The sequence below is a fragment of the Lithobates pipiens genome, unplaced genomic scaffold, assembly GCF_037356315.1.
Source record: "Lithobates pipiens isolate NorthernLeopardFrog02 unplaced genomic scaffold, aLitPip1_a1.2 Scaffold_10, whole genome shotgun sequence".
Lineage (NCBI taxonomy): Eukaryota > Metazoa > Chordata > Amphibia > Anura > Ranidae > Lithobates > Lithobates pipiens.
In genome coordinates this window covers 21,939,484-21,960,068 of record NW_027507686.1, presented here as the reverse complement: position 1 = coordinate 21,960,068, position 20,585 = coordinate 21,939,484, and the positions used below count along the sequence as shown (strand labels likewise).

At 46.0% G+C, this 20,585-nt stretch overlaps 2 protein-coding genes across 4 annotated transcripts in view; one reads left to right on the top strand and one right to left on the bottom strand.

Annotated features, from left to right (window-relative positions):
- Nucleotides 1-20,585, top strand: part of CEP89 (centrosomal protein 89) — a 133,101-nt gene that overhangs the window by 7,060 nt on the left and 105,456 nt on the right. For all 3 annotated transcript variants that reach the window (XM_077452608.1, XM_077452617.1, XM_077452625.1), the window contains 4 exons: nucleotides 3,421-3,523; nucleotides 7,434-7,523; nucleotides 11,941-12,330; nucleotides 18,144-18,286. In XM_077452608.1, coding sequence (XP_077308734.1) covers nucleotides 3,421-3,523; nucleotides 7,434-7,523; nucleotides 11,941-12,330; nucleotides 18,144-18,286 — 726 coding nt within the window. The remainder of the gene's footprint in view (nucleotides 1-3,420; nucleotides 3,524-7,433; nucleotides 7,524-11,940; nucleotides 12,331-18,143; nucleotides 18,287-20,585) is intronic.
- The window catches only part of FAAP24 (FA core complex associated protein 24), a 136,263-nt gene that overhangs the window by 18,330 nt on the left and 97,348 nt on the right, over nucleotides 1-20,585 (bottom strand). The gene's annotated exons all lie outside the window — the stretch shown is intronic.

Sequence of the window (20,585 nt, the reverse complement as noted above, 5' to 3'; positions counted from 1 at the left end):
AAAAACTGTTCCATTCCCGGCATGTCCCAAGGCCTGGTTTGAGATGATAGAAAGGCAACAGTAACTCAAATACCCACTTGTTAGAACCAACAATGCTGTATACTGGCCTAGGCCGACAAGGCCCAGGCCTAGGGCAGCACTTTGCAGGGGGGGCAGCACGGAAAGAGTCCCCGCCAGTTTGCGCTGTTAGGGTAGTGCCAGTCTTATGGGGCGGATGGGGCTGAGAGGCAAATAAGTCTATCACCCCTATAAAGCGGCCGCGCTGCTACCGGTATGTGGGCAGCCGGCATTCTGCAACTGGGAGGGGGCCCGCTTCTAATTTTGACTGTCCTATCAACCTGGACCACAAACCTTCCCCACATTGGCATGGTTATATCTTCTTTGTGCTTAAAGTAGAACGATAGGCAACATTTTTTATTTACCGTATATACTCGAGTATAGGCCGACCCGAATATAAGCCGAGGTCCCCAATTTACCCCCAAAAAACGGGAAAAAATTATTGACTCGTGTATAAGCCGAGGGTGAGACATGCCTGTCCATCCCTGTGTGTCGTCCATCCCTGTGTGTGTCCATGCATCCGTGTGTGTGTGTGTCCATGCATCCGTGTGTGTGTGTGTGTGTGTCCATGCATCCGTGTGTGTGTGTGTGTGTCCATGCATCCGTGTGTGTGTGTGTCCATCCATCCCTGTGTGTGTGCATGCATCCGTGTGTGTGTGTCCATGCATCCGTGTGTGTCCATCCATCCCTGTGTGTGCATGCATCCGTGTGTGTGTGTGTGTGTGTGTGTGTGTGTGTGTGTGTGTGTCCGTGCAGCCTACCTGTGTCCAGCCTGCCTGTGTCCGTCCAGCCTGCGTCCCGTCCCGGCCTGCGTCCCGTCCCGGCCTGCGTCCCGTCCCGGCCTGCGTCCCGGCCTGCGTCCCGTCCTGGCCTGCGTCCCGGCCCGTCCCGCAGCTCTTCGTCGGTGGCCATTCTAGGATTCAAAAGCCGCGCCTCCGTCGGTGATAGGCGGAACACTCAATTTCCCACTGACTGCTGGGAAATTGAGTGTTCCGCCTATCGGATGTCCGTGATAGGCGGAACACTCAATTTCCCAGCAGTCAGTGGTCCGCCTATCATGGACGTCCGCTCATCCTCATACTACGGACGAGGATGAGAGGACGTCCGTGATAGGCGGAACACAGACTGCTGGGAAATTCAGTGTTCCGCCTATCACAGGCGAAGGCGGAGACGGAGGCGCGGCCTTTGAATCCTAGAATGGCCGCTGTCTGTCTGCTCGACACGCTGATCGGGCAGACAGACAGCGATGACTCGAGTATAAGCCGAGGGGGGCACTTTCAGCCTCAAAAAAGAGGCTGAAAATCTCGGCTTATACTCGAGTATATACGGTATTTTTTTATTTTGGAAAGAGTAAGGGAGGGATATAGCACCCGTCAGTTTATTTTTTACCATCTCTGTCCCATTGCAAAGATTTCCCTTCACTTCCTGCCCTATATGCAAATTAAGGGAAATTTTGCCCCCCCCCCCCCCCCCAGGCCCTCAGAACTGGTGTCCCCACTCAAAAATTTCAGGGCGGGTCTTAAAAAGGAAGGGTTGGGTCATATTTAAATTAGGGGGTGCACAAGCTTAGTCAGGCCTAGGGCAGCACAAAACCTAAATACACTACCGACACCCAAGGTATGCAGAATACCATCTCTGAACACAGAACACATGGAACCTTGAAGCAGATGGGCAACAGCAGCAGAAAACCACCCCGGGTGCCACTCCTGACAGGAAGCTGAGGCTACAAATCGCACAGGCTCACCAAAATTGGACTATAGAAGATTGGAAAAACGTTGCCTGGTCTGATGAGGCACTCAGATGGTGGGGTCAGAATTTGGCGTAAACAACATGAAAGCATGGATCCATCCTGCCTTGTATCACCGGTTCAGCCTGTTGGTGGTGTAATGGTGTGGGGGGAATATCTTCTTGACACTTTGGGCCCCTTAGTACCAATTGAGCATCAATTAAACACCACGGACTACGTGAGTATTGTTGCTGACCCTGTCCATCCCTTTATGACTACAGTGTCCCCATCTTCTGATGGCTCCTTCCAGCAGGATAATGCACCATGTCACAAAGATCAGATCGATACCAAGCATTTGCACGAGTACTTGTACTCAAGTAAATGCTCCGATGCCTAATCTGATACCTGGGCAGTCAGGGATGATTGGTGCAGAGGGGAGGGCTCCGTGTTCTACTCCACTCCCCCTCCGTGCCGTGCCCTTTTCCGCTCCCCCTCCGTGCCCTTTTCCGCTCCCCCTCCGTGCCCTTTTCCGCTCCCCCTCCGTGCCCTTTTCCGCTCCCCCTCCGTGCCCTTTTCCGCTCCCCCTCCGTGCCCTTTTCCGCTCCCCCTCCGTGCCCTTTTCCGCTCCCCCTCCGTGCCCTTTTCCGCTCCCCCTCCGTGCCCTTTTCCGCTCCTCCTCCGTGCCCTTTTCCGCTCCCCCTCCGTGCCCTTTTCCGCTCCCCCTCCGTGCCCTTTTCCGCTCCCCCTCCGTGCCCTTTTCCGCTCCCCCTCCGTGCCCTTTTCCGCTCCCCCTCCGTGCCCTTTTCCGCTCCCCCTTCGTGCCCTTTTCCGCTCCCCCTTCGTGCCCTTTTCCGCTCCCCCTTCGTGCCCTTTTCCGCTCCCCCTTCGTGCCCTTTTCCGCCCCCCCCCTCCGTGCCCTTTTCCGCCCCCCCCCCTCCGTGCCCTTTTCCGCCCCCCCCCCTCCGTGCCCTTTTCCGCTCCCCCCTCCGTGCCCTTTTCCGCTCCCCCCCCCCCCTGCCCTTTTCCGCCCCCCCCCCCCTCCGTGCCCTTTTCCGCCCCCCCCCCCTCCGTGCCCTTTTCCGCCCCCCCCCCCCTCCGTGCCCTTTTCCGCCCCCCCCCCCCCCTCCGTGCCCTTTTCCGCCCCCCCCCCTCCGTGCCCTTTTCAGCTCCCCCCCCCCCGTGCCCTTTTCCGCTCCCCCTCCGTGCCCTTCTCCGCCCCCCCTCCCCTACGAAAAAATGCTCGTCCAACAGTGCCCCCCCCCCCCCGATCCTTGGCACAATTTTCTTCCACGAAGCTGGTCTCTGGTGCCGAAAAGATTGGGCATTGTTGCTCTAGTATACCCATGTGAACGAGCCCTTATTCTAGAGTTTCCCGGTCTTTCTAAATTCAGCAAACCTGAACAATACTGAAGAAGTTCCCACTAGAGAAAAGCTCGAGGGCTCGCTTAGCACAATTATTTTCTGTTAAATTCTAGTTGCCCAAGCTTTGCAAGCTGCTTTTGTCTCCATTCTGCTTTTTCACCAGCTATGATCTGAATTGTTATCTACTGTATTCGCTATTTCAAAGCACCGTGGAACACAGGGACTGTATAAAAGAGGAGAATGAACATTATCTTCTACCTTTTCCATCTCTATAGAGACCTACAGCCTCTCCAGAGCAGGAGGAAATTGATGGCAGCGGAGCTACTTCTTCTGATGTTGACAATTATCAAGCGTTTTCAGATCATTCTCCCAGAGAAGGTATTTTCCGGCATATAAAGGGATACAGAAATGGTGAGGGTGGGGGTCTGTTGGAGATGGCATATTAACCACTTGAACTCCAGAAAATGTACCCTCTTAATGACCAGGCGATGTTTTGCGATACGGCGCTGCGTTACTTTTAACTGACAATTGCACGGTCGTGCATAGCTGTGCCTAAGCAAAATTTATGTAGTCCCCCCCCCCCCCCCCCCCCACACACACACACACACACACACACACACAAAAATAGATTTTCTCTTTTGGTGGTATTTTTCTCATCTTTGCGGTCTTTATTTTTTTTACACTATAAACAAAAAAGGCCGACAACTTTGAAAAAAAACAAACAACATTTTTTACTTTCTGATATAAAACATATCCAATGAAAAAAAAAATGGAAAAAAGCAAACATCAATTTAGGCCAATATGTATTCTGCTACATATTTTTGGTAAAAAAAAACAAAAAAAACACAATAAGCGTCTATTGATTGGTTTGTGCAAAAGTTATAGCGTCTGCAAACCATGGGATATTTTTATTAATTTTTTTTTGTTTACTAGTAATGGTAGCGATCAGCGACTTATAGTGGGACTGCAATATTGCAGTGGACATTCGGATACTGGTGCTTTTTGGAGTCCAGTGACACTAATACAGTGATCAATGCTAAAATTATGCACTGTCAATGTACTAATGACACTGACAGGGAAGTGGTTAATATCTGGGGCGATTAAAGCATTTAACTGAGTGCTCAACCAGTGTGTTGCTACACTTTGTGAGGTGCTTTTTCAGGGACACAAATTTCGATTCTAACCTCCTGTCAGAATGGCTGCCTCTCTCTCTGCAGGATGATGTGTGTAATCAAGCAGCGCACATGCGCATCCCCTACCCAGAAATGTTGGATCACACATATATACAGTGTGTGTATATATATGTGTGTGTGTGTGTATATGTGTGTATATGTGTGTGTGTATGTGTGTATATATATATATATATATATATATATATATATATATATATATATTTATTATAAATAAAAGAGCGTAAGGAGGTTGCTTTGGAGGCACCCAAGCCACGTCATAGCTCCGTGTGTCCATTCAGACACAGAGCCCCGCACCCTCGCTCTTCTGATTGGCTAACTGTCTTTGGAACCAGTGGCGCTGCTGCTGTGTCTCAGCCAATCGGGAGGAGAGTCCCAGATGGCTCAGAAACTCGTGGACATTGCTGGAGAGAGATGGGGTTCAGGTAAGTAATTAGGGGGTGCTGGAGAGGCTGCTACACACAGGTTTTTTTTTTTTTCTTAATGCATAGCATTAAGATAGAAAAACACATTCTGCCTTTACAACCCCTTTAAAACAGAAACATTGATCATAAAATAAATAAAATAAAATGATTAGGCGGCATTGTAGTGCACATTAGCAGGAATGAGATCACGCGTTTTTGTTGGACCTTTGGCGTACATTGCCATTATTCCGTCATGGAAATCTTTATCTACCAGACTAATTGCACCGCCCCGGACAGGACAAAAAAATTAATACACTGATTTATGACTAAACTCTTCTCTTGACCTCCTAATCCTAAATCTTCTTCTGAATCTTTCAGTCTGCACTGGCTGCATTATTTTTAGTTCTCAAACACAGTTACATTATACAAATACTTGATTTTATTGTCACATAGTTGAGAGGGACTTTGTCGCTTTTGTAAGAATCTTGTCTAATTAAAAAAGATTAAAACCTATATAAATAAAATATAATACAGCTTACAAGTTCTTAGATGTGGAGGTAGCATTTCTATTCCCCCCCCCCCCCCCAGGCTTTTTTTATCTACACCGGGTGATATATGTGCTGTATCCATGAAGGAGCAGCGTTGTCTCCCTATGACAGCAAATTAATACAATAACATAAAGGGAGATGTTCTGCAGTAGTCACACACCGGTAGATAAGATTGCTTGAGATATTGTTACACAGGACACAGGAAAGTACTTATGGAACAGATCGGGGGGGAAAAAAATGCTTTGCATGGTATATCTAAAGAAGATCTGATTTCTGGAAGCTGTACCCCAAAAAAGAAGGCAGGCAGAGGACTAGTCACCAGTATTGCCTGTGGTCTTCCTGCGGCTGATCTATCCCCATTGCTGGCTTACCGCGTCTTGTCTTGCGCTGTTTCTGTGTGGAGGCAGCCATCTTGGTAGAGGCAGGGTTTTGCTTCCTTATGTCAGGACCTCCAGCATGGAGAACAGTGAGCAGCACAGTAGTGACATCACCAAGTCTCCCGAGTTCAGCAATTAGAGGCAGCCGTGCCTTAGATTTCACAATGCAGATATAAAGCTATAAGTCTGTACGCACAGGAGTGCCTAGGCCCGGTTGCATATCAGGAAGTGCACTGCTATTTTTCAGAAGGAATTTGTAGACCTAATGTAGATTTTCCAGTGTACTGCTTAGGCGCGATTAACAATTCTGGATGTTCTATAATCAGTTTCTGTGGACCACTTTAACAGACCAAAAGGGAGCAAATAAAAGCTCATTGTTTGAGTTTCCATAAACGTTAAAACCTAACGCTAGGCACAACAAGAAAATAAGGTGAATGCTCAGTAAGGGGTTAAAGCGAGAGGCTGCCATACATACCTTACTCCCCGCTACAACAGGCTCCAATGGTGTTCTCTTCTCCCCAAAGCTCTGGGCTGCGGTGGTCCATCTATATCATTGTGTACAATGCAGGGGCGGTATGTGGAGGCTGTGGGGGGTACCAGATGAGTGGATCGAGGGAGCCTGCTGGAGTGAGGAGAGGGTAAAAAATACAGCCTCCTCCTTTATCCAAGCATCTTAAAGTGATTGTTATTTTTTTAACGAGAATTTACAAATATGTCATACCTCTGTGCAGTTGGTTTTGCACAGAGCAGCCCGGATCCTCCTTTTCTCTGGTCCCTCTTTGCTGCTGCTGGCCCCTCCTTCCTATCGAGTGCCCCAACAGCTAGCAGCTTTCTATGGGGGCACCCAAGCTGAGTCAGAGCTCCGTGTATATATTCAGGCACCGAGCTCCGACCTGGCCCTGCCCCCTTTCTCCCCTGATTGGCTGATCGACTGACAGTCACGGAAGCCAATGGCGCCGGTGCTGAGTGTCAGCCAATCAGGAGGAGTGTCCCCGACGGCCAAAGGACTCGTGGACATCACTGGAGAGAGAAGGGGCTCAGGTAGGTAATGGGGGGGGGGGGGGGTGCTGGGGAGGCTGCTGCACATGGAAGGTTTTTTATCTTAATGTATAGAATGCATTAAGATTAAAAAAAAACTTGTGTCTTTACAACTCCTTTAAACTGGTTACACATACAATTTTTGTTCAATTTCCTTTAGATTTCCCTTCAACTATGTAGTGTAAGGGCCTGCCTGTCTGATTGCATACAATTTGAAAGTGTTTTAGGTTTGGCCTCATATTATATGGTTTTGGTAAATCTAAAGGAAAGAAAATCGTATAAAAATTGTATAGTGTGTAGTTAGCTTATCTCTTGCAGTGTGGTTGGCTCTTTTGCAACTTTTTTTAAGTTGGGCTTTAAGACATCTGACTGAGAGGCTGTCAAACATGTATACAGTTAGATAGCAAGACTGGGTTTTTGCCAGGAGGGACGAGGTGTAAACTTGGTCAGAAGATGATGATATGGGATCCAGGGGGCTCTATAGAGATACAAGGATCAATCTGAAAACTAATGCAGGCACTACCAGGTCCTTACACTTTAGCACTGTGGTTACTTCGGGCAAGGCCATGTCAGGTCCATAGGATACATGTGTTCCTGAGTAAATCTGCAGTTGTCAGATTGATATGAAAAAATCCATATACCGTGTAAGGCCTGTGCCTATCTTTTTATCGTTCAAATGCTATTTCTTGAATAGACAGAACTGATGAAGCTTCATTTTTTGTTTTATACAGCCTCCAGAGTTGATCCTGTTGCAGAGTCTACAATACCTGGGCCGTTATCAACAACCAGGAGATATCAAGTGACCGAAGTGGTCAGATCAGGTAGCTTGTCTTTCTTAGGCCTTGTGCAAAGGGACTTTACCTAGTTTAAAATCATTATGTACAGCAGGCGTTTACAACCTACTCGGAAAGCTTTTAGAATGCTCCAGTTTTAAGCTACTTTCAATCTGAGGCGTTTTTCAGGCGTCTTAGTGCTAAAAATAGTGCCTGTTAAGTGCCTCTCATGCTTCCCCAGTGTGAAAGTGCTTTCACCCTGGGGCAGTGCGCTTGCAGGACGGGAAAAAAAGTCCTGCAAGCAGCATCTTTGGGGTGGTGCTGGAGCGGTGTATACAACACTCCCAAAACGCCCTTCCCATCTAAATGAATGGGCAGCGCTGCCGAAGCACCTGCAAAGCACTTCCGCAACACCACAACACTTTTAAGCGCTTTTAACCCTTTCTTCATCTGCTAGCGGGTGTTAAAAGTGGTAAAGCGCCACTAGAACTAGCGGCGCTTTACTGCTAATGCCGGCACTGCCCCAGTGTGAAAGTACCCTTAAAGCAGTATTAAACCACGCTTTATTTTTTTAAATGGTCCCCAGGTGAATGCTATAATATGCTAGTATGTACCGCATATTAGCACATGATGACAGACCTGACGAATTAAACCCCCCCCCCCCCCCCCCCAGCACTGAGCTCTCACGCTCCTGGTCTGTCTTCTGGTTTCATGCTCTCCGGCCACTTTAATGGCTGTGATGACATCACTACTGCAAATGGGAGGACCCACTGAGTCACTACTCAATGCTATCATGGTATTGATACCTATTGCGGTATTGCACGTGCACAAGTGACATCATCAGATGAAGCCGACATCGCTGTCTACTAAAGGGCACCACTTTAGGTTGTTTAGAAGATACAATAAGTCTTATTATAAGCTTACCTGTACAGGAAAAAAGTAGAGTTAAAGTGGTTGTAAAGGCACAAGTTTTTTTTTTACCTTCATGTATTCTATGCATGAAGGTAAAAAACCTTCTGTGTGCGGCCACCACCTAATACTTACCTGAGCCCCCTCTCGATCCAGCGATGTCCATGAGGGCCTTGCCTCTCAGGGGACTCGCATTCCTGATTGGCGTTTTGCTGTCCATCACAGCCAGTGAGCCAATCAGGAGACAGAGGGGGCATGACTCTGTGTGTGAATGGACACACAGCCGTGGCTTGGGAGTGTGCCTGCTTGGGTGCCCCTAGAGGAAGCTGCTTGCTGTGGGACACCCGGCAGAAGGGAGGAGCCGGGCACTTTAATATTGCTTTAAGTATAGCTTTAATGCAGTCTGTCACGTTAAACGGATATCATTAGGTTTTAGCACTAAAAGAAATCTGTAGAAGACCTATTAGCAGCTTGTTTTTAAAGCTCTGCAGTCCATGCCAGCCAACAACCATTCTTCTTGCCAACCCTTGTTATGACATTGCTATGCTGCTGCAATCTTTTGGAGACTCAAGTTCTGGCTGCTGGATAGCCAATAGGAAGTGTTTGTCAAGAGGCAGCAACATGGGCAAGTTGAAGGGCCGGCCCCTCCATACTGAGCAGTCCAGAGGATAGATTACTCGGTACAAACAAACGGCAACTGCCCCAATCTATAACTGGCCTTAACAGCGAAGAGCACATTGACATGCAACGCATGTCAAACAAAGAAAAATTCCCAGCTCACGTACCAGCCAGCACTAAACCAAATTGTCCTGTCTAACAGTTTGTGTTTAAAAAACAGGGGTTTCGTTTGCACACATTTTAAAAATACATGCCTAAGCTGCAGAGGCCACCACAAAGCACCCCAGTATTATTCGCAGTCCTAACTCTATAAGTTTTGAGAGCATCCATAGTAGGAGCATGTAACGGAACCCCTTTCCACACTCTGCTTGAGTGCTTCCATCAGTACACTGCTTCTTCCAGTCTGCAGCTTCAGATATTCGATATTACAGCCACATATTGCAACCAAGAACCAGGCGAGATTAGCTCAGTTACAAAACTGGAACACACTTTATTTGAAACTTAGACACATACTTTTATATCCCACAGGAGGACATTCCCTCCTGACCATATTACCTTAACAATACAAACTATAACCAGAAACATAATTACAACAACCAACATATACTATAAACATTACGTTAATTAGCCACCTGGATGACTCTGAGGTCTCATTGCAGGTCAGACTTGCCGACTTCAAGCTCAGAAGGTACAATACACATTAACATAATTGTAAACACAGAACACCTTCAAACAATAGCAGGAGACCCCAGTAGCAGACTGTCCAGCTCCTACAATGAGCAGAGGCCAATGTGACCAGCTTTTTCCGCTCGGTGACGGTCGGGACCCCCGTGAGTCTGGTCGTGGGTCCTGCGGACTCGATCGCCGCGGACATACCCGCGATCGTCTCACGGGGCGGCTGAATGGAGGAAATGCCGTAAACAGCATTTCCCCATTCTGCCTACCAACTAGTGACGCTGATCTCTGCTCCATGTGATTGGAGCAGAGATCAGTGTTCACTAAATGAAAGCCCAGCCCCCCCACAGTTAGTAACACACCCCTAGGAACACTTAACCCCTACACTGCCATCCACTGGTTAACCCCTTCAATGCCAGTGTCATTTACACAGGAATCCCTGCATTTATATAGCAGTGATTGCTGTATAAATGACAATGGTCCCAAAAATGTGTCAAATGTCCGATGTATCCGCCATAATGTAGCAGTAACAATAAAAATCACTGATCGCCGCCATTACTAGTAAAAAAAAAATAATAAAAAATTATTAATAAAAATGCCATAAAACTATTCCTATTTTGTAAACGCTATAACTTTTGCGCAAACCAATCAATCGCTTATTGCGATTTATTTTTGGTAAAAAAAAAAAAAAAATGTAGAAGAATACGTATCGGCCTAAACTGAGGGAAAATTTTTTTTTTTATATATATTTTTGGGGGATATTTATTATAACAAAAAGTAAAAAATAATGCGTTTTTTTCAAAATTGTCGCTCTATTTTTGTTTATAGTGCAAAAAATAAAAACCGCAGGGGTGATCAAATACCACCAAAAGAAAGCTCTATTTGTGGGGAACAAAGGACGTCAATTTTGTTTGGAAGCCACGTCGCACGACCGCGCAATTGTCAGTTAAAGCGACGCAGGGCCGAATCGCAAAAAGTGGTCTGGTCTTTGACCAGCAAAATGGTCTGGTCTGTAAGGCCGCGTACACACGGGCGGACTGTATGGCCTACTTAGTCCGTCGAAACACATTTCAGCGGACAGTCCGCTCGTGTGTGGGCTTCAGCGGACTTTTTCAGCGTGCAGTCTGGCGTACTAAGTATTTCGGATTTTCCGTAATTCTGTCCGTCATACTTTGGTTTCAGCGGACAATCCGCTCGTCAGTAGGCTAGTTCGACGGACTAAGAATGGCGCATGCTCAGAAAGGATTTACACGGCGGAAGGGTGCATTGCTGTGTATTGGACTTCCTATTTCTAGTCCCGTCGTACGTGCTGTACACGTCATCGCGCAAGCTTTCGACAGACTGTTTGTGCATCCGTGTGTGGTCAAGTCCGTTCATTCGAAAGTATGACGGACTGTCCGTCGGATTGTATGACGGACTAAGTAGGCCATACAGTCCGCTCGTGTGTACGCGGCCTAAGTGGTTAAGTATAAATATTACTGTCCCATCTGAAGCAGTCCAAACCACAGTCTCTCTGTCCATGAAGTAGTTGTCCATCACTTTCTCTGTCACCTTGTGCCCCTAATAGACACAGGTGTGACTTAGACATAATGGGGGGCTGAAACAAGGGTTTCCCACCCTCTCCAAGGGATGCTGGGTTCCACGAACCCCCATCCAAAGTGACTCCCATCACAGAGCACACATATAATAATTTTATAGATTAAGGGCAGGTTTGCCTGGAGGGAGCCCACTCCTCCTTAAAGGCACAGGGACACACAGTATGTGCTCCTTGCTGTTAAGGCCAGTTAAAGGTTGGGGCAGTCGCCGTTTTTGCTGTTGGTTATTTAGTGAGGGGGCGCACTGGACACCTTTTTCTGCCATTGTGCTATTTTCTGGGTGTCCAGGGCACCCCTGTGTCTTTGAGGAGTGGGCTCCTTCCAGGCAAACCCAAGTTAGGACTGCAGATAATGCTGGGGTGCCTTGTCGCAGCCTCTGCAGCTTACGCGTGTATTTGCAAATGTGTGCAAACAACCCCTGTTTTTAAAGTGAACTGTTAGACAGGACAATTTGGCTTGTTGCAGGCTGGTTGGTAAGTTGAACTGGGATTTTTTTTCTTTGTTTTTATTTGATAGATTACTTGGTAGCTAGCGCAGCACATAACTACAGATTTGAGTGATTGATTGGGGCTAATAAGGTGATTATTGAGGTGGGCAATGTAAACTTTTGTGGGGGGTACCCTGGCTAGAGATGAGCTTTTAAATTTCTCCTTTCTACAATAATACAGGTTCCACTGGTATGTTGGAGGCTGTAAGTCGCCCTGGTGTATCGGAGGCTGTAAGTCATGCTGGCATATTGGAGGCCGATAGTCGTCCTGGTGTATCAGAGGCTGATAGTCGCCCTGCCATATCGGAGGCTATAGGTCGCCCTGCTGAATCGGAGGCTGTAGGTCGCCCTGCTGAATCGGAGGCTGTAGGTCGCCGATCGCATGAAGTAAACCGGGAGGAGATCAGGCAGCTGCACACCACAAACCAGCAGCTAAACAACATGAATCATGAGCTGAATGTTCAAGTGGAGGAAATGAAGGAGCAGATGAAGGCCTGGAGACTGAAGATAAAGAATCTAAAGAATGAGAAGAAGGCGCTGGAAGAAGCCTTGAAGAAAACCCAAATTGGAGGTAACTATAGAACTTTATATCTCCTGGTGAATTTAGTTTTATCTGCTGATTGATGTTCTATATGCCATTTAAAAAAATATGCCATTAAAAAAAAAATTAGCAATGGGTAGAAATAAAGTGATTGTTTAAAATTAAACTGAAAACAATCTTGGGTCGAATAGAGATTTGTATTTATTTTTGCTTCCTGCCAGCTTAGGTTCTGCAAATGCTGAGATACCCTAGTCTAGTGCATTTGCTGAAATAAGTACAAAGTTGGCGGTCTTGTCAAATAATTACTTGCAATGTTGTAAAAGGAAATACCCCATGATTGCCTTATAATGTACCAGACCTGACACTAATTTCTGTAGTAGTTGTGCTGAAGTACTACGGGTACCAATATTGGCCTTCAAACCCTGTGGAGCTCCCTTGGGTCCTAGGCCCATGGTCTACATGGGGCTTTAACTGTCCAAATGAAGATTAGCCTCCCCACTCACTCATAATAATCCCTGCCCTTTGTCTGTCATTCAAATGATAGGTGGACATAGAAAATATGAATGAGGGATATTACTTCGCTAACCCAGTGTGTGAGAAGAAAAAAACAGCTGCTACATAGGAATGTGACAAATTTTGTATAAGAGAATGGTAAACATTTAGCGTTAAGGGATGAAAAGCAATAATATACCAAATTATGTATGAAAATAGTGAAAACATATGATGAAAATCAATCACAAAATGAAATTAACGTGAAAAAAATATTATATATATTAAGTCCACCACAAAAAAGGTTGTTGCTCAGAAGTGGAATATGAAATGTCCTTCACCCAAGATGAGGGCTATGTACGCTTACTGGAAGCAGTGGACTCGAGTGTCAGCGACAACGAGTCAATCGTGCAAGAAGCCCAATCAGCGGACTTCCTGAAACGATTCAGGGAATCCAGCGAACTCCAAGAAGGGATCCAGAAATTTGTGCGGTTGAACGTGAGGCTGGAACTCCGAGCTTAAGCAGCCAGAGTGGAAAGCCAAAAACTCTCATCCACGGGGATATAGAAAGAAAAAATGCCTCCGTGTGGTGTAGATCAAAAAGGTGGGTTTTATTGAAAAAAAACAACATTCATCCATGAATATAAAATTGTGATCACAGAATAAAAAGCAATGTGGGGAGCTGAAAGCCAAGCCTGAGGCATTTCGCTCAATGGACTTCAACTGGGGCATACATCGGCTCCCCCACATTGCACATATTTATAAATTACAAATGAATTAAGAAACCAGTCAGCAAAACGTGGTATCAACCCGGAAAAGGCACAGCCAGCATGAATTCCACACTCAAAATCCAGAGACCAGTGATTAGAGTAAAGCCAATCACATGACGGCATAAGTTCCAAGCCTCGGTCTGGGAGCCAATGAACAGAGCAGACCCGATCCCACGACACCAAGAATGAGGTCATGGGGGCGTGAGTGCACCTGTGGCATCAACCCAAAAATGACGTGGCCAACATGAGCCAAACCTCGCTGGGAACAGAGACGTAATCTCGTCGCCACTCGGTCATGTGACCACAAATACAACGCTATGGGAACGTGACACTGCACAAGGTGTCAACCCAAAAGTGAAAACAACCACGGGGCAGACATTTCATTCAACAACCAATGGGTCGCATAACGCCGGTCATATAATCTACAGCCATGTAACCGAGCCTCATTGCGGCCAGGAGCACACCCAGATCACAAATGTGGTGACCAAATGTGCCCCGAGCCCCAAAGACAAGAATAACAAACCTCATTTAAAGAGCAGGACTAAAACAAACTAACTACTAGATCATATGAAACATATGATGGCAGAAACAATGATATGAAATACAACTTAATATAAATCAGTGGACTTGACCACATATAGTAAAAAAGTAATAAATAATAAAAAGAAAAAGAAAGCATAAAGGTTAGGCTTTATTAATGAAAGAACGTATGTCCCATTCGACGTTCATACCGAACGGCGAATAAAACTTGTGTATTCAGTATGTTTCGAGGTGACAGACACCACAAAGGGGGGACTCTCCCCTCCAATGTGGAACAAACTTATCAATGATTTGAAATTGTGTTCCTGCAGGATCTTTGTTGTGTTATTTTAAATAGTGGCGGGAGACGCTGTGATTAATCTGTCCCTTCTTGATACTGGCCAAATGTTCGTTGACCCTCACGAGAATGTCCTAATGCCACGTATACACAATGCGAATTTTGGTCGGAAAAAGCTCTGATGGTTTTCCCGATGGAATTTCGCTCAAGCTGTCTTGCCTACACACGGTCACACTGAATTCCAACCGTCAAGAACGCGGTCCGAAATTCCGATCGTGTGTACGTGGAATAATAGTACATCCCACATATTGTTTCTTAAAAGGACAAGTCAATTGATAGACAATAAATCTAGCAGCACAAGTAGTAAAATGCTTCATTGGATAAGTACGTTGCGTAATGGATGAAGTGAATGTGTCTGTTTTCATTACTTCTCTGATCCCAGCAAGGTTTGGATTAGCCGTCGTGGGTCATATGATCGGCGTCGTTCGGTTTGCACGCTTTCCAAGTGAGGTGTTTGCCTTCATGTTGACCGTGTCATTTTCGGGTTAATGCCACAGGTGCAGTCACGCCCCCATGATGTCATTATTGGTGTCGTGGGTTCGGGTCTGCTCTGTTCATTGGCTCCCAGACCGAGGCTTGGAACTCATGCCGTCATGTTATCGGCTTTGCTCCAATCACTGATCTCTGGATTTTGGGTGTGGAATTCATGCTGGCCGCTCCTTTTCCACATTGATGCCACATTTTGCTGATTGGTTTCTTATATCATTTGTAATTTATAAATATGTGCAATATAGGGGAGCCAATGTATGCCCCAGTTGAAGTCCATTGGGACGAAACGTGTCCATTTCAATAAAACCCACCTTTTTGAACTACAACATATGGAGGAATTTTTTCTTTCTATATCCCCTCGGATGAGAGTTTTTTTGGCTTTCCACTCTGGCTGCTTAACCTCTGAGTTCCAGCCTCACATTCACCTGCATGAATTTCTGGATCCTTTCTTGGAGTTCGCTGGATTCCATGGATCGTTCCTGGAAGTCCGCTGATCAGGCTTCTTGAACGATTGACTCGTTGTCGCTGACACTCGCTTTACACTGCTTCCAGTAAGAGTACATACCCTATACACCATATCTTGGGTGGAGGACACATTATCCCTGGTGCTCTACATGCCTGCCAAGGCTGTTGTACCCCACTTCTGAGCAACAGCCTTTTTTTGTGGTGGACTCTATATAAATTTACCTTAAGGTCTTTCCACCTTTTGGGACTTTCCACGTGTGTGTGTGTGTGTGTGTGTATATGTGTGTATGTATATAATATATATATATATATATATATATATATATATATATATATATATATATATATATATATATATATATATATATATATATATATATATATATATATATATATATATATATTATAGTGTGTGTGTATATTTTCACATGTTAATTTTGTTTTGGGACAATGCCCTATTATTAGTGAGAGCAAACAATGTCTTAGGCTTGGTAGTCAGTCGAAGTAAAAAAATGACATTGTGCCTGTGGTTTGAAAGAGGAGGAATAGTGGCCCATCATATGTGTCAGTGGGAAGAATAGTGCCCCACAGTTGGTGTCAGTGGGAAGAATAGTGCCCCACAGTTGGTGTCAGTGGGAGGAAATATCCCCCACAGTTGGTGTCCGTGGGAGGAAATATCCCCCACAGTTGGTGTCCGTGGGAGGAAATATCCCCCACAGTTGGTGTCCGTGGGAGGAAATATCCCCCACAGTTGGTGTCCGTGGGAGGAAATATCCCCCACAGTTGGTGTCCGTGGGAGGAAAATTCCCCCACAGTTGGTGTCAGTGGGAGGAATAGGGCCCCACAGTTGGTGTCAGTGGGAGGAATAGTGCCCCCACAGTTGGTGTCCGTGGGAGGAATAGTGCCCCCACAGTTGGTGTCCGTGGGAGGAATAGTGCCCCACAGTTGGTGTCCGTGGGAGGAATAGTGCCCCACAGTTGGTGTCCGTGGGAGGAATAGTGCCCCACAGTTGGTGTCAGTGGGAGGAATAGTGCCCCCACAGTTGGTGTCAGTGGGAGGAATAGTGCCCCCACAGTTGGTGTCAGTGGGAGGACTAGTGCCCCACAGTTGGTGTCAGTGGGAGGACTAGTGCCCCACAGTTGGTGTCCGTGGGAGGAATAGTGCCCCACAGTTGGTGTCCGTGGGAGGAATAGTGCCCCACAGTTGGTGTCCGTGGGAGGAATAGTGCCCCACAGTTGGTGTCAGTGGGAGGAATAGTGCCCCACAGTTGGTGTCAGTGGGAGGAATAGTGCCCCACAGTTGGTGTCAGTGGGAGGAATAGTGCCCCACAGTTGGTGTCCATGGGAGGAATAGTGCCCCACAGTTGGTGTCAGTGTGAGGAATAGTGCCCCACAGTTGGTGTCAGTGGGAGGAATAGTGAATGCCCCAAGGGCCAGATAAAGGCAAGCAAAGAGCCACATCTGGTCGGCATGCTGCAGTCTGCACACTTCCCAACTTTTTGAGATGGGAACGGGGGACACCTATTCACAAAAGTGTGTAGGCATAAGACACACACCCTGCCATGCCCCCTGAAAAAAAAAAAAAAAAAAAAATTATATATATATATATATATATATATATATATATAATAGTTAAACCCGCAAGTTATTTTTTCACCACTACTATTCCTTTTACACCGGGTTTTGAAATTTACAAATGCAGCAATTTAGAAAGTGGATGAAAGGTTTTGCACTGGGAAACAATGTTTGGAAGATAAATATTGCATGTTATATACAACTATATAGATCAGACCAAAATAAGGGACGAATGAGGAGAATAGAGGGACTACGGGACTTTGTTCCAAATCAGGGACAGTTGGGAGCTATGACTTTGGAGTCCTCTGACCTAGACAGAAGTGGGTGTCCAATGTTCTACACTCATCTAGGATCCCAGTGGGCTCCACAGGGGCTTGGAGATTGGCTTCAAGGCTAAAGCTGGCCATAAATTATACAATTTTCTTATTCCATTTCCTTTAGATTTAACTATGTAGTGCAAGGGCCTGCCTGATTGCATACACATTGAAAGTGTTTTAGGTTTGACTTCATAATATGTGTTTTTCGTTAAATCTAAAGGAAAATTGTATAATGCATGGCCAGCCTAACACAAGTACTTGCACACACCACATAGTAATAAACTGCAATTCTGGGGCTCTGTGGAAAAGAGTGGAGCTGTTGCCATAGTATGAGGATTGCTGGGACTATTAGTTCCATAGCAGCTGGCTCATTAAAGAGCACATGTCTTCCCCTTAAGTTTTGAGAAGTAACCTAAATACAGGTGGGCAACCTTTAGCTTAAGGGCTCTTTCACACGGCCGGGTCCGTGAGCGGAGCCCGCTCTGCTCAGTGGGGGATCGCTCAGTCGATCCCCACTGAGCAGGAAGATGACACACTGTGCAGGGACGGACCTGTCAGAGCGCCGCTCTCCCCTATGGGAGATCGGATGAGGACGGACTGTAGAGTCCCTCAACCGATCCGATCTGCAGACGGATGGAAAAGTAGGTTTTTCCTCCGTCACACTTTTTCAGATCGGAGCGGGTCGGATGTCAGCGGACATGTTACTGCTGATATCCGTTCCTCCATAGACCTCTTGAGTGTCCGTTCAGGTCCGCCTAAAAAAAACTGACAGGCGGACCTGAACGGATCGTCCGTGTGAAAGAGGCCAAAAGAATTCCTTCAATAATTCATACTCCCTGTAACACCTTTCCTCCAATCACAGCAGATGCTGCGGAACTGATCTCAATTCGGGAACAGGCACAAGAATTGGTAGATGAAAATGACGCTTTAAAGATGACAATTCACCGTCTCAACGTTGAGCTGAGCCGCTATCAAACCAAATATCGTCCGTTAACCAAAGAAGAGGTACTTTTTGGCTCCAGATTATTATTTTTTTTTAAGCGGGTTACCAAAGAGATAAAAAAAAAAAACAGCTTTCTGAGCATATATACGTTTATGTAAAGATCTAAATTAAGAGTATGATTTTGTGGTTTTGCTATCTAGGTACTTATATATTATAATAGTGCTGAGCCAGGCACAGGGATTTTGTAGGTTGCATGGGGTCCTTTCGCTGAGTAATTTATCCACCTTAACTGTTTATAAACAAAGCTTTGTGATCGCAACCCACACTGATTAGCTCCCGATTGTTTGTGAAGACCTAAAGCTGTAAGCCCAGCCATCACAGCTGACAGCTAAGTTAGGCCGCGTACACACGAGCGGACTGTATGGCCTACTTAGTCCGTCATACAATCCGACGGACAGTCCGTCGTACTTTCGAATGAACGGACTTGACCACACACGGATGCACAAACAGTCCATCGAAAGCTTGCGCGATGACGTGTACAGCACGTACGACGGGACTAGAAATAGGAAGTCCAATACACAGCAATGCACCCTTCCGCCGTGTAAATCCTTTCTGAGCATGCGCCATTCTTAGTCCATCGAACTAGCCCACTGACGAGCGGATTGTCCGCTGAAACCAAAGTATGACGGACAGAATTTCGAAAAATCCGAAATACTTAGTACGCCAGACTGCACGCTGAAAAAGTCCGCTGAAGCCCACACACGAGCGGACTGTCCGCTGAAATGTGTTTCGACGGACTAAGTAGGCCATACAGTCCGCCGGTGTGTACGCGGCCTTACAGGGGAACAAAATGAAGTGTATACCTGTGACCATTAAAGCATAACTCCACTTTTGTTGAGAAAAAACAACATTACCCTCTGGGTGATATATGCACATTGCAAGGATTATAACAACCTTTGTTGCAGATTCCTACCTTTTTGTTATTCTGAAGAAATGTGTGTTTGGCCCCTTTCACACAGGACGGATCAGTAATGATCCGCCCCGCGATGATCCGCTTGCTCAGCGGGGATCGCTCCATTGTCCCCGCTGAGCCGGCGGATAACAGGGCGGTCCCGGCACACTGTGGGGGATCTCATGAACACGGACCGTCTGTCCGTGTGCATCCGATCCGCTCTGCAGACGGATAGAAAAATAGGATTTTCCTCCGTCTGCAGAATCGGACAATAGCGGAGGCGGACGATAGCGGGTGTCTGCGGATGTTCATCCGCAGACACCCGCTATCCCATAGGGGTGCATGTATGTCCGTATTTCATCCGCGAACGGATGGATGAAATACGGACATAATGTCCGCATGTGTGAAATGGTCCTTTGTCTGTGCCTCTATTCTGAGTAGGTTTAATGGGAGTGGTTTCATAATTAACTGTCGGGTGTGGAGCTACAGAGCACTAATGAGGAAAGCTGCAGGGCCTGTATCCCTTTAGACAGGTTCCTATTGAAAGTATCTCTCAAAAAATGAAATTTTTTTTTGCAGGGGATGCCTGAAATCTGACTTGTACCGTAGGCAGGCTTCTGGGAAAATTGGTGAGCCAATTACACAAGCAGGAAATGATGTTTCTGGGGATAGGTCAGTACATATTCTGTGTACAGAACACCTCCATGTAGTCATATTGCAATGTATTCTCAGAATATGTCATTGGCTGCAGATTGAAAAGGAAAGGTCATTTTTAATATTCAATTACAAAATGATTAGTGTCGCAATTATATTCGCTATATTTTTTCTTTATTTGCTATTTTTTTTCCCCACAAAAGTGGAGTTACCCTTTAAGAGACATAAAGCCATAAAAAAAAAAAACTTTGGCCATACTTCTCTTTTAACTCCACTTTTGTGATGGAAAAAAAATGGAAAGTGAGAAAAAAAGAAAAAGTAGCATATACAATTGCAACACAAGTCCTATTGTAATTTAATGTTATTAAAAAAGGCCTTTCCTTTTCAAACTGCAGCCGCTGTCATTTTCTGTAAAATGCAATATGGCTACCTGGGGGTGTTCTGTATACAGAATGTGTACAGAGCGCCCCCCAGAATCATCATTTCCTGCATAAGTGATTGGCTTACTGATTTTCCGAGAAGTCTGCCCTAGATTCAAGTCAGATTTCAGGCACCCCTTGCAGCAAAAATGTTATTTTTGGTGAGATACTCCTAATAGGAAATCACGTCTAAAGGAATGCAGGCCCAGCAATTTTCCTCAGAGCCCTTCAGCTGCAGCAGCTGATTGATAATTATAAAACCACTCCCATTAGATTCAGTTTCTACAGGGACACAGACAATCACACATAGGAATTTCTCCAGAATTACAAACGGTA